The sequence below is a fragment of the Aquila chrysaetos genome, chromosome 10, assembly GCF_900496995.4.
Source record: "Aquila chrysaetos chrysaetos chromosome 10, bAquChr1.4, whole genome shotgun sequence".
Taxonomy (NCBI): Eukaryota; Metazoa; Chordata; class Aves; order Accipitriformes; family Accipitridae; genus Aquila; species Aquila chrysaetos.
Window position 1 is genome coordinate 14,961,307 of NC_044013.1, and position 13,022 is coordinate 14,974,328.

The 13,022-nt window shown below is 60.2% G+C and overlaps 1 protein-coding gene across 1 annotated transcript in view; it reads right to left on the minus strand.

The window, feature by feature from the left end:
• LOC115347260 overlaps window positions 1-13,022 on the minus strand; it is a 22,435-nt gene continuing 9,413 nt past the window's right edge. Inside the window, exons 3-7 of the mRNA XM_041126801.1 lie at window positions 9,568-11,813; window positions 8,899-8,969; window positions 8,332-8,482; window positions 8,106-8,168; window positions 1-5,630 (exon numbers count right to left, since the gene is read on the minus strand). Coding sequence (XP_040982735.1) covers window positions 2,786-5,630; window positions 8,106-8,168; window positions 8,332-8,482; window positions 8,899-8,969; window positions 9,568-11,813 — 5,376 coding nt within the window. The 3' untranslated portion in view covers window positions 1-2,785. The remainder of the gene's footprint in view (window positions 5,631-8,105; window positions 8,169-8,331; window positions 8,483-8,898; window positions 8,970-9,567; window positions 11,814-13,022) is intronic.

The window sequence follows — 13,022 nt, forward strand, 5'->3', positions numbered from 1 at the left end:
AGCGGGGAGGGCGTGCTGGGGGCTGTGTCCTCCCTGCGCACCTGCCCCGGCCACGTACCTCCCCGCTGGGAGGAAGGCCTCTCCTTGGCATCGCGGAGAGGTGCGGCTCTGAAGCAGCAAACCTGTACTCTGGTCCCCGCGGTGCAGATCCCCTATGCTCTGCCCCATCCCCGCGTGCTCTCTGGCTGCTCTTGCTCAGGAAACCCAAGTGTGTTCCCCCACAGGCTGCCCAGGCCCATCACCCCCAGAACACCCTGCATCCCACCCGCCTCTCAGTCCCTTCCCTCCCAGGGGACACCAGGGCGACCAGGGGCAAATGGGATGGCTGCCAATTCCTCCCAGCCCAGCCCAGCCGCAACCCTCCAGGGATCGGCCCCACAGCGATGGAGGGAGCCGACTCCTGCCTGCGAACCCGGGAACACAGGCAGCTGTATTTTCATTGCAAATTAGAAATCAATCATAGCAGGAAATTCCCGTGCTGGGAACACCCTGGCTATTATTATTTTACAGCACTCTGAGGTGTTCTGGGCACTTAGAAAGACATGGCCCTTTTGGGGTATTATGGGGCAAATTAGTTTTAAAGGCAGCTATAGGAATGTTGGCCATTTGGTTTCTGGAGCGGGACGGGCACAGGTGGAGGCTGGCGGGGCTTTGTGCTGCTTTCAGATACACCACCGCTCTGCAAAGAGGGAATCAGCGCACTCCAGAGTGAACACCTCTAGCCTGACCCCAGCTTTATTAATAACAAGTAATTAATATGAGAGCGGACGTGCCTGGTGTCTCTGAAGACCTTTTAAGATGTGATTATGTTGTGCTAATCTCACCCCGAAGTACTTCCCTGTTTAGGCTGCGCTGGGCCATTAAATATCTGAAAAGCCAGCGGAGACCCCCCCCTTGCCGCCCCAGGAAGTGCTTGGGGTCTGTTCCCCAGCAGCCAGGCCCCGCTTTCAAACCCTCTAAATCAAGTATTAAGTCGAGCCCATCTGGACTGCCAGGAAAAACACTCCCTCCCCCTCATCTGCGTCTCATTACCTGCCGTGCCAGCCCCAGCCCTGGAGCCGCTCGCTCCATCCCGCCCAGATGTGCTGCCCCGCACTCCCCTCCCGTATTTCACAGCCGTCAGCAGGACTTCAAGGAGCAGCCGAAGGGCCTGTAACACTGCACAGGCTCTTAGCAAAGACATATATCCAGGTCCCTAATGCACAGCCACAGGCACATACCCTTAACGCGAAGCCCCTTTCCCCCTCCCTTGGTCTTGCACCAGGCAGGGGAGCTGGGGCTCCCCAGCCAGGAGGTTTCTGAGCTGCTTCCCCATGGCTCTTTGCCCAGCACATGCCCAGACTATTGATTTTCAGGGGTTCACCCTCCTGAGACCCCCCCCAAAGCCAGGCAGCCCCTGTGGAAGGGCACCCAATGGCAGGGCAGGACGGAGAAGGTGCCGGCGGCAAAGGTGAGGAGTTGAAGACAGATACCTGCAACCCTGTAGTAACTGGGGTGATTAAATTTGGGAGCAGCTTGCCTGGCACAGGGCGAAGTCAACGCTGAGCCTAGAGCAAAATAAGGTACCCAGAGACCCGAACCAAGGAACAACCCCTGTGTTCATCGGCTCAAAAATCTCCTGGGCTAAAGCTTTCCAGTTAAAGTTTCAGCACTTTCTGTGACGGCAGAAAACCCACAGAAACAGCCACTTTCGTTTAGGTTTGGCACTTGCCTGGCCCTGGCGGCAGCCCAGGACTGCAGAGGTGAAGGCACACATCAGCCCTTCCGTTATGAGGAGAGTTAGCCCCGTCCTCCCGAGCTTCCAAAGAGCGGGTGCCCAGCCTGCAGTCAGGGCTCAGCACCAGGCGAAGTTATGGTATGAAAACCACGTGGCTGGCCATGCTCAAACATTACTCTTCGAGAGAGGCCAGGACAGGCAGCATCGCAAAGAGGTTTTGGGGACATGAGATTTAAGAGGGGGGAGAAAAGCATGTCTGTTGTCTCACTATGCTGCTGCCTGCAGGAAGGTGTGCAACCCTGGTCCTACACCGGTCCCTGATGGCCAGCACTGACTGGGGACCCCCACGCTCCCGCAAGCAACAGGAACCCCCGCAGCAGGTCACGGTGAGAAAAGCCCTGGGATGAAAACACTCCTCTCTCCAGCCCTTCAGTGCATGGCAGAGATGCAGCGGAGGCTTTAATATCAGTGAGGAGGGAAGGGAGAAAGAGAGAGGAAGAGGTCAGAGTGTTACGACGGATGTACGGGCACCGACACATCCCGTAATGCGACGCGGGGAAGAAGCTGGGGCGCGGGGCAGGAGGCCTTGGGATCTCCTTCCCCAAGGGCTGCTTGCACCCTGCAGGTACCTGCCAGGGATGGGGAGGAGATGCAGGCAGAAGCCCCGACCAGACCCTGCAGGCAAGAGCGGGCCGTGCCCGGGGTCCAGCGAGGTCCCCAGCTGGCCGGGTGCGGGGTCTCCGGCATTTCGGTGCGGTGCCTTCGGGGCCACTGCTCGCCCTCTCTGCTGCCGGTGGCCCTGGGCAGGCAGCGGCAGCCACCGCCTGTGTCGGGATGCCACCTAGTGTCGCTCGGCAGAAGGGCCCGTCAGGCAGCGGCACCGCGCACAGGCTCCGCAGGCTCCCAGCGTCTCCAGAGGCCAGCTGGGAGGCACCCCGAAACTGCCTGGCTGCTGGGACACCCACCCCCGGGGGACGGTCCGCACCCCACGACACACGCACCCCGTGGCTCCAGACCCCCCAAAGGAGGGCGACGGGCACTGCCCAGCTCACGCAGGGGCAGCGAAGCTCAAAGCGGTGCCCGGGCCTGCTCTGCGGGCCCCGGGGCAGCCAGGGCATGGAGACGCAGCAGCCTCACCGGTGGCATGGGGTGGCCCTGGCGGCGGGTGGCTTGGTGCAGGAGAAGGACGAGTGTCCCCCATAGCAGCGTGCAGCCTGCCTGCAGCGCCAGCGCGGCCAGGGCCAGGGCCAGGGAGACCCGGCAGTGCCGTGGGCTGGACCGCAGGGCGAAGCCCCGGGTGTGATGGCCGCTGGGGGCCAGGGCCGGGGAGGCCGGCCAGGGGCTCGTATGGTCTGGCGGCGGGGGGACAGGAGGTGTCGGGAGCAGGACGGTGCCTGCGGGGGTGAGAGCGCGTTGGGGGGCAGTGGGAGCGGGCTGGGTGCCAACCGTGGACAAGCCCCACGCGGTGGCACGGGCCTGCTCCCCGCCTGGCGCAGGAGCACGGCGGGACGGGGAGTGTGAGGCCAGAAGGACCATGCCCGGCACAGCAGCCCTGGGGGGTGGCCAGAGCGCCTCAGGGGGGGCCGAGGCGAGGGAGATGCTGGATGTCCCCCACTGGATGGTGGCTGGCCTCTCCATGGGCACCAGAAGAGCAGGAGACACTTGTCTGGTGGTGGCTGCCAGCGGGACGGTTGGCACTGACGTGGTGGCAGAAGCTAGAGTGGACAGCGCAGGCTCTGGGCTGGGGGCCCCAGGAGGCTGTAGGCTTACGGTGGCTGGAGTTACACACAGGCTGAAGGCCTCCTGTGGCACAGCGGGTGATGGGGTGGTGATGGAAGCCTTGGGCAGCACAGTTGGTAATGGTGTATTGATGGAGGTCTCTGGCAGCACAGTTGGTGATGGGGTGGTGACGGAGGTCTCTGGCAGCACAGCTGGTGATGGGGTGGTGATGGAGGTCTCTGGCAGCACAGCTGGTGATGGCGTGGTGATGGAGGCCTCAGGTGGCACAACTGGTGATGGAGTGGTGATGGAGGTCTCAGACAGCACAGTTGGTGATGGGGTGGTGATGGAGCCCTCAGGTGGCACAATTGGTGATAGGGTGGTGATGGAGGCCTCAGACAGCACAGTTGGTGATGGGGTGGTGATGGAGGTCTCAGGCAGCACAGATGATGATGGAGTGGTGATGGAGGCCTTTGGCAGCATGGTTGATGTTGTCATGGTGATGGACGTCTTGGGCAGCATGGTTGATGATGGTGTGGTGGTGGAGGTCTTGGGCACATTGGTTGATGATGAGGTGGTGATGGAGGTCTTGGGCAGCACAGTTGGTGATGGGGTGGCAATGAAGGCCTCCATTGGCATGGTTGGCATCATGGCAGAGGTGGCCACAGGTGACAGCATGGTTGGCAGTGCCATGATGGGAAAGGCTGCCAATGACAACGTGGTTGGCGCTGCAGTGGGCAAGGCTCGAGGTGACAGCAACATTGATATCCCCTGTGATGATGTGGAGGTGAATGGCAGAGATGGGGTAAAAGAAGCTGAAAGAGGCAGAGTAGCTTGGCAAGTTAAGTGGTCATCCCTCAGTGATGTCACTGCTCGCCCTGCCAGGTGGGGTGGACTCTTGCATGATACTTGGGTGGACAATTTGACCTTCTCACTGTTGCCTAGGATCCAGCTGTGCAGGTAGCAGAGGTTGCAGTCACATCTCCATGGGTTTCCACTCGGATACACTGAGATGAGCTTCTTCAGGGGGTCCAGAAGCCCTCGGGGCACGCTCTCCAGCTGATTCTTCCGAAGGTTGAGGGTTTTCAGATTTGGGAGAGAAGCAAAGACCTCATCATCCAGAGCAGAGAGGTGATTTGTGTCCAGCTGGAGGTTCAACAGCTTGCTGAGCCCAGTGAAGGCTCCTCTTGGCAGGGCTGCTAGCTGGTTGTGGGACAAGATGAGTTTGCCAAGAGACGTGAGGTTGACAAAGATGCTGTCTGGAAGTGTGGCCAAACTGTTCCTGCCCAGGTCCAGCTCCCGCAGGTGTGGCATGATGTCAAAAAGGCAGCAGGGGAGCTCCGTAATGTGGTTTGAACTCAGAGTCAGCAGCTTCAATTTGTTTAAACCAAAAAAGCCCTGAGGTGGGAGAACCTCGATGAAGTTGTTGTCCAAGAGGAGCTTCTCCAGGTGAGGCAGCCTCCTCAGAAACATGGATGGCAGTGCCCTGAGCCTGTTCCTCTGGAGGCTGAGCTCCAGCAGTCCCGACTGACTGTCTAGCAGCCCCTCTGGGAGGTCTTGCAATTCATTCTCATAGAGCCGGAGGACTTGCAGCCGAGGGAGTTTGCTAAAGGCATCCCCAGGAAGAGTTGTGATCCTGTTTCTAGCAAGGTCCAAAAATGTTAGATTGACGAGAGAATCAAAAATGCCTTCTGGAAGAGAAGAGATTGCATTGATGTGCAGGGAGAGCTCTCCCAAATTTTCCAGCCCATCAAACAGGCCTTTGGGGATGTATCTGAGGTGGCTGTCTCTCAGCTCCAGCCTCTGCAAGCTTGGGAGGTTTTGGAAAGTGCCCACAGCTAGTTCTTCCAACAAGGCACCAGAGATCTCCAAGTCCCTCAGCTTGACCAAATTATCAAAGGCTCCAGGTTCAACTGTCTTGATCTTGTTGCCAATAAACAAAATCTTGATCAGGTTGGGCATGTACCCGAAGGCACCTTTCCTTATAGCAGTGATGCTGGTTTGCACAAAGATCATCTCAGAAATGAAGGGCTTTGCAATCTTTGGGATCTCTTTGATGTCATTTTTTGTCCCTCTGTAGACCTCCTGGTAGTCTTTGGGCATTTCATATGGATCTTCACCCAGGATTTGATCTTGGCATTTATGGAGATGGAAGGAGAGGAAGAAAAGGAAGAGGAAATGCTGGTACATTGTCCTGAAAAAAAGATTTCAAAAATCAGTTATGAAGAACAAAAAAATATCCATCCATAGCTCATGAACTGTGGTACCACGCTGTCATTCAACTCTCAGGACTCTTCTATTCGCATATCATAACTCATTTTAGGAGAAAGAGAGAGACTGTACAAGCCAACGTACGCTGCATTTACAAGAGTTCACGGCCGTTGGTACCGAGGGATGGAGAGGAAGGCAGAGCGAGCCAGCTCATGGCTTGGCACTGGGAGACGTTCCAGGAGGGACAAGGGCTGGACGGTCTGTTCTCTGGCCCTCCTTCTCCCATGTTTGGGCTGTAGGCTCGGCATCTGTCTGGGTGAAGAAGGCAAAGTGCTGCTGCCCATTAGCGCTGCCCCAGTGGGTCCAGTTACTCAGCAGGGCAACAGCCCATTCATGCAACAACAGAAGCAGTCAGCCCTGCATTTGCTAATGAGGCACCAGAAAGGGTCCCAGAAGCCAGCCAAGACCAGATGACCTTGTTTACTCAGAATTTCCACACTGTGCTGGATGGACTTGCTATTTCATTGGTGCTTCTCTCAGTTCAGGGGGGTCATTTAAAACATGGCTTCTAAGCATCTCCTTTTCAGGATTCTTGCTAATCACATCATATTTTGGCCTTGGTTATGCAGCTCTGTCAGATAGAAATGGTTAACCTGTGAACAGCATCCAAGCTTTAGAGTGAGGCTCATTAAAAGACTATGAAATGTCCACAGATGAACTCTTCAACACCTAGCATTTAGGGCTCCGACCTGCAGTTAGGAAGTGAAGTCACTCGTGCACACCCACCAATACCCATGTAAAGTCCACCACTTCCATCAAGTCATTTGGAAACACTCAACTAACACATTAGCTGGGGTTTAATGGCCGTGAACGTCGTACTGAGACCATAGTTTCCAGCTTGTGGTTCACAGCCCTGGGTGGGAGCAGGGGAAATGGCTGTGGGTTGCTTCTTGGGTGTCCATCAAAGCTGACCATGCAAAAAACTTATGCTGGGAGGGTAAATTTGCTATGAAAAGTTATTTTTTTGAAAAATGTTGAGAGGTCAGCAAATACAGGAGGCTGAAAGCCACTGGGTTTGAAGAGAAACCGATGGGAGGTTAGGTATGTGCCAGCTGCCCCGTGGGGTTCCCCAGGGCAGAAGCTGCTGCTGATCCCTGCCCATCCTCTCCCCGGGTGCAGGAGCCGGGGGTGCGGATGCAAAAGTGCTTGCTTCACTTGAGCTGCAGGGGCAGCACAATGGGTTAAATGCACAGGTGGGAATGGCTGGACTGAGTGCATGGGGATGAAAATAAACAGTTTTGAACTGCAAAGCTCTTTTAAAACTCTCCCTCACCCCGTCTGGCTGCGGTGGACCTCAGTGTGGCTCCTTACTTGTCCCACCCTCCAGCAGCACAGGGACACGGAGGGACGGTCCCAGCTCACGGTGCTGCAGCCTCTCCTGCTCCCTGCTGCAAGGAAACAATCAACAGCCCCCCCAGAGCTATCCCTCCCAGCACATTTTAAAGAGCAAATAAAGCATTTTGCATCACTCACTTGGCTGAGCACTTGCGAACGAGTCCAGCTGCCAGAGCGAGCTCTGCCGTGTGAGGAGCGAGTCCACCAGACGAGGGTCCCATCACCTGGCCAGCTCTTTATCCACGGCCCAGGCGCAGGGCTTGGTTTCGCATGAGGTCAGGGCACAGGTCTGCATGGGGAGATAAGGGACGGCCAGGGAGCAGGCAGCAGAGCTGCACCCCCAGTGTGGGAGGCTGTTGCAGAAAGCCCTCAGAGAAGTCACAGGCACGTACCCCCCAGGTGTTATCTGCTGGCACCACTTGACTAGTTACATCCAGGAAAACCTGAAGATCTCCAGGCCAGCCTGTTTTGTAGCTGATGCTCTCTGCAGTCCCACATCTCCACCGGCGTAACCCATCAGCTTCACAGGCACCACCCCCACCGACACAACAGAAAGTTTTCCTATTTAAAGCTTTTCCTATTAAAAATATCCAGCTGTTTCCTTCCTCAGGAATTGCCTTATGTAGCTAAAGGTGCTGCTCTGAAGCCATTTGTTTAAGCTTATAACAGGGATAACATCTGCGGCCGGGCAGATGCACTGACACCCAGGCTCTGGGCTCAGCCCCACGGCTCCACACCTCGCTGGCCGTAGGGCTGGGGCTGAGCGTTGTGCTCCCCTCCATCCTAGCACAAGCCAAAGACCCTCCCACGGTGACACCCAGGGCTCCTGGCCAGTGCAGGGTGTCTTGTGGGAAGAAACACCCTGTTTGATGCAAAGACTTAAAACGACAAGGCATCCGTCGCTTCCCAAAGGCTAATTGCACTAATTAATTGCATTTAAACATTTCTTCTTCAGTTTTCACCTGCTCTTATTCAGGCTCAGCTTGCACATGCTGGGCTTCATTATACCTTTCCTGGCAAATTTAAAAACACTCAAACTACTGCACGTTTTCAACAGCCATACCCCTTTCCAACATCAATGCCATATGCGTCCAGGTCCCCGCTCGCTGCCAGGCCGCTCCGGAGGCTGCGGGGTGGCAGGAGCCAGGGTGCACGAGGGGACCGAGCTCACGGCGGGAGGGACACCAGCCTCCCCTGGCCGTGGTGTGGCAGCTGTGCCAGGGTTTGGGGAGCCGCGGCCAGCCGCAGCATCGCTGGTCCAGGCTCGGAGGTGGCCACGCCAACCTCACCTGGGAGACGGCTGCGGCACGGTGGCAGTGCCCTGTGCAGAAGGGGCGGCGGGGTGGCTGTGCAGGACCGCGTCCCGGGGTGCAGCATCGCCCACCTGCCTCCCCGGAGCATGGGGCCGGCAGTCCAGAGCACGGCCGGGATGGCAGCCCGCTGCCGGGGGCAGGTCAGTCTAATACGACACGGAGCCCCCGCTCCGCTCCCGGCTCTCCGGCCGGGCAGCAGCAGGGCCGGGGCTGGCAGAGCCGCTCGGCCCAGCAGCGCAACCAGCGCGGCCCCAAGCAAGGACCCCGGTCCCTCGTCGCTGCGGGCAGGGCCAGGAAGGCTGGCTCAGAGGAGGGTGGCCAGGCGCAGGCAGGGCTCTCCCAGCTCTGCCTGGCCCAGGAGAGCCCAGGTCCCAGCGGCCGCGAGATGGTGCAGGAACGCCGCACCGCAACCGCCGGGAGAAGGGCTCTGCCGGCAGGCAGCGCGCTGCCGCCTGCTGGGCCTGCGCCTTGCGTGCGTGCGCCCACGAACACGCACCGCCCCACGCACCCACGCTTGCTCTCTTAGGGGAGCACCCGCCTTACCTGCCGTCTCCTGGGTGGGCAGCGCCGCTGGGACTTTGCGCCCCGTCTCCACGGAGCCTCCGTGGGGCTGACTGCGGGGGGGGGGGGGGGGGGCTGCAGGCCAAGCCCGGGCAGGGTGGGTGGGGGACCCGCCGGTGCACAGCCCTGGGCTGGAGCCCACCCTGCAGCCAGGCAGCCCGTGCCCCTCGCTGGGCGGTCGGCAGCACTCGCCCACGTCTCCCTTGGACACCCCACCCCAAACCCGTGCGCTGGGGGTTAGTGCCAGGCTGCAGCGGGCAGAGATGAGCACGCCGGAGAGCGGCACCTACTCGCTGCCAGGCACCTGCACCCGTGCCACACCACGCACAGCCCCGGCCAGGTCCCCAGCGGACCACGGCAACCTTCACCGCTTCTCCCAGACACACGGACAGAGGCAGGGGAACAGAGCGTTTCTTCTCTCCACCATGGGAACTGGCTGCACAAAAATCATATAGACATTTTAATTATATTTGAAATACAGGGCAAACGCATAGCTGGGAGAATAAATACCACGAGGCGGGCTTTTGCAGAGAGCTCGGTGTTGGCTGGTGACCACACCGGGGTAGCGGAGCGAGATGGCGTGCTGTTTCCCAGGCTGGTTCAGAGGTTGCCAATGCAAGAGCAGGCAGGAGCTGGCGCCTGCCCGAGCTCTAGGGCTCAGCGGGGAGACCTGGTGACATGGCCTCGTCCCCGCTCTGCGCCCTGACAAGGACGCTGACCTGCAGTGTGCCACAGCGGGAGCGCAGCACCCAGGCACCCTGGTACACCAGCCCCGTCCTCGCCACCTGCCCGGGAGGAGGAGGAGGAGGGAGGCGAAGGCTGAGCTGCTGGCAGCTCGTGGCATCACAGGCCATGCTTACGGTGCCCTCAGGGTTGCTGTAGGTGCACTGCCCCAGAGCATCCTCCCCCTGCTCCTTGTCCCAGCCCTCCTCCTGGGGGATGCCAGGTGCTCCCGGGCACTCCAGCTGCCCCTGGGAGACCTCCAGCAGGAACCGTCCCTGGAGAGTGGCCGGGCTGGCGCAGGAGGCTTGCGCGTGGGTGAGGGGCTCGGCGAAGCCCTGGAGCCAGCCCAGGAGATAGGCGAGGCGGCAGTCGCAGGCCCAGGGGTTGTCGGCCAGCCCCACGTGTGCCAGCTCCTCGTTGGCATCGAAGAGCCCCGGGGGCAAGTGGGCCAGGCGGTTGTGGTCCAGCGCCAGGGCGGTGAGGAGGGGCAGCCCGGCCAGCAGCCCAGCCGGCAGGCTGGAGAGGTTGTTGTGGCTCAGCTGCAGCGCTGTCAGCCCTGCCAGGCCCTGGAAAACCCCGGCGGGGAGATGGATCATGGCGTTGTGCGAGAGCATCAGGGTCTGCAGCGCCGACAGGTTGGCAAAGAGCCCCTGGGGCAGCGTCTCCAGCTGGTTGCGAGCCAGGGAGAGGTGGAGGAGGTGAGGGGTGCCGGTGAAGAGGGAGGCAGGCAGGGTAGCCAGGCGGTTGCCCTCCAGGCTGAGGACGGTGAGGTTGGGGAGACCGGCAAAGATGTCAGGGGCCAGGCTGCCGAGGTGGTTGTGCTGCAGCTGCAGCCGCCGCAGCCCCCCCAGCCCAGCAAAGGCGCTGGCCGGCAGCTCCTCCAGCCAGTTACCATCCAGGTGGAGCTCGGCCAGCCGGCCCAGTGCCCCGAAAGCGCCGGAGGGCACCCGTGTCAGCAGGTTGTCACTGAGCTTGAGGAGGCGGAGGGCGACGAGTGGCGTCAGCAGCCCAGCCGGCAGCTCAGCCAGGGCATTCTGCGAGAGGTCCAGGGTCTGGAGACGTCGGAGCGGGCGGAAGATGTCGGCGGGCAGAACCTCAATCTTGTTCCCTGGCAAGCGCAGGTCCTGCAGGCGACAAGCAGTGGCGAAGAGCCCCGGCTGCAGGGAGCGGATGGCGTTGGCGCCCAGGGAGAGCTTGCTGAGGCTGGGCAGCCCCACCAGCACCTCCGGGCTGACTGCCGGCAAGGGGTTGCCCGACACCTCCAGCTCCGTGAGGCTGGGAAGCCCCTGAAAGGCGCTGGCCTCCAGCTCCTGGATGTTGTTGTTGAGGAAGACCAGCTTGGTGAGGGTGGTGCTGGAGCCCAGGGCCCCTCTGCGGATGCTGCTCAGGGCTGTCTCCACGAAGAAGATCTGGGTGGCGTTCCCTGGCAGGCCCGCCGGGATCTCCCGCATCCTCTCCTCTGAGCAGAAGACTTTGGAGGTGTCATAACACTGGCAGGCGGGGGGGCAGGGCAGGCGCAGCCCCCCCACCAGCAGGGACCCCAGCCCCAGCAGCGTGTAGACCAGCAGCCTGCACTGGAGAAGGAGTCGAGCCTCATCCTCTGCCTTGGTGAGGCAGAAATCTGCACCCGCAGGTAGGCACTGCTGGGAAAGCAGCTTCTGCAGCCAGAAAGGCAGCGGGAGCAACCTCTGGGGCACTGCCGGCGTGGGCAGCTGCCCTGGCCATGGGGTGTCTCTCCAGCCACGGCTGCCCGCACCACCCCAGCACTCCCCTTGCGGGAACAAGGAGCACTTCCCTCCCAAAAGTCTCCTCGCCTGCCCCGTACGGTGGGCCGGGGCTCTTTTCCTGCACCCCAGCCCCACTCCAGCCTGCCCTGTGACAACCAGGGTGGTGCCACCCTCATGAAAGGTCCCCACGTCCTGCAGAGCAGCGGCCGAGGTGGGACCCGTGTGCTCCCGCGGGGGTCTTGGGGGAACCTGTGGCCTCGCGAGATATCTCCATGGGCACAAAGCCAGGCTCTGGGCTGGGGGAGCATGTGAAGCACGGGGATGTGCTGCGCACACTGGGTGGTGGGGACAGCGCTGCAGGGCTGCTCTGTGCTCAGTGACAAAAGGAGCGGGCTCCACCGGTTGTATTTCTAATTGCGCATCAAGTACTTCTTTCTCTGCAAGCAACTAGAGCAGCATCAAACCTGCCCAAGGGATATTCAGCTTGACCAAATGTCTGCTCCCAGCCCACGGGAGGCACTTTTTGAGGCAGTAGCCTCCAGACCTCTGCCAGTCCCTCCCTACTTGGGATACACGCCAGTGCTGCCGCATGACGGGGGATGCTGCCCACCCCACAGCAATGCCCTCCTGCAGACACCCTGCACAAGTGGGGCCATCCTGGACTTAACACCAGCACTCGAGAGCAGTGTTGCGCTTGGCTTTTCCTCTCCACCATCTCACTTGTTTTCACCAGAGCCAACAGCAGCTCCCACCCGCCCCAGGCCCTCCAAACTACCCAAGTGGCGTGGCCACTACTTACCGAGTGTGGCATCGTGGAGACTGCCACCGAGCCTGCAGCAGGTTTGCAGGCACGCTGCTCACTGAGATGGGACGTTTCCTGGGGCGGATGGGAAGTCAGCCGATGAGCTGTTCCTGCTGGGGCGGAGCTGCCCCTTGTTGCTTATTGGCAACAACAACTCGTGTCCTTGGAGTGCTTCAAAAAATAACCCAGCCCCAGAGGAACTGGAGGTGAGGCCAGAGGCAGCTGCCAGCGAGCATCCTGGCAGGGAAGTGGGGTTCCGGCCCCGGACATCCACTAGCCTGGGGATGGTGGCAGGGCTCTGCTGTCACGGGTGGCACCAGTCCCGCACTGAGGTCGGCACGCTTGCTTCTGGCAGCCCCCGAGAGAGACCCCCTGGACTTTATTAAATTTCACTGGGAAATGGTGCTAGCAACCATCTCTTGCATGAGAGGGGACCAAGCACAGCTTAGCAAGGCAAAGCAATGCCATGGGAAGGTGACCACCCTGGGACCACCATATTGAGATGCACCAGGTGTTTTGCAGCCCATGACATGCACCCAGCCAACGGTGGGATGGCCAGAGGGACCTGTGGACCAGCTGGACTCCCTGGGAACTTGCAACCTGCCCGGAGGAGCAGCGTACACCACCTTAAGGGTTGCCTTGCAAGGGCCTGTGTTGGAACGGGCTGGGGTGGCAGCAGCCATGGAGGCACCCCCAGGGGCAGGAGGAGGGACACTTACATGCATTCAGCCAGACTGGTGGAGCAAACAGTGACACATGGAGAAACTCAGCTGACACAAGCCAGCGGCAGCCAGCTCTAAGGGGAGCCAAGCAAGCTCCCCACCACCCCAGGGTGGTGCCGGCTAAACCCTCAG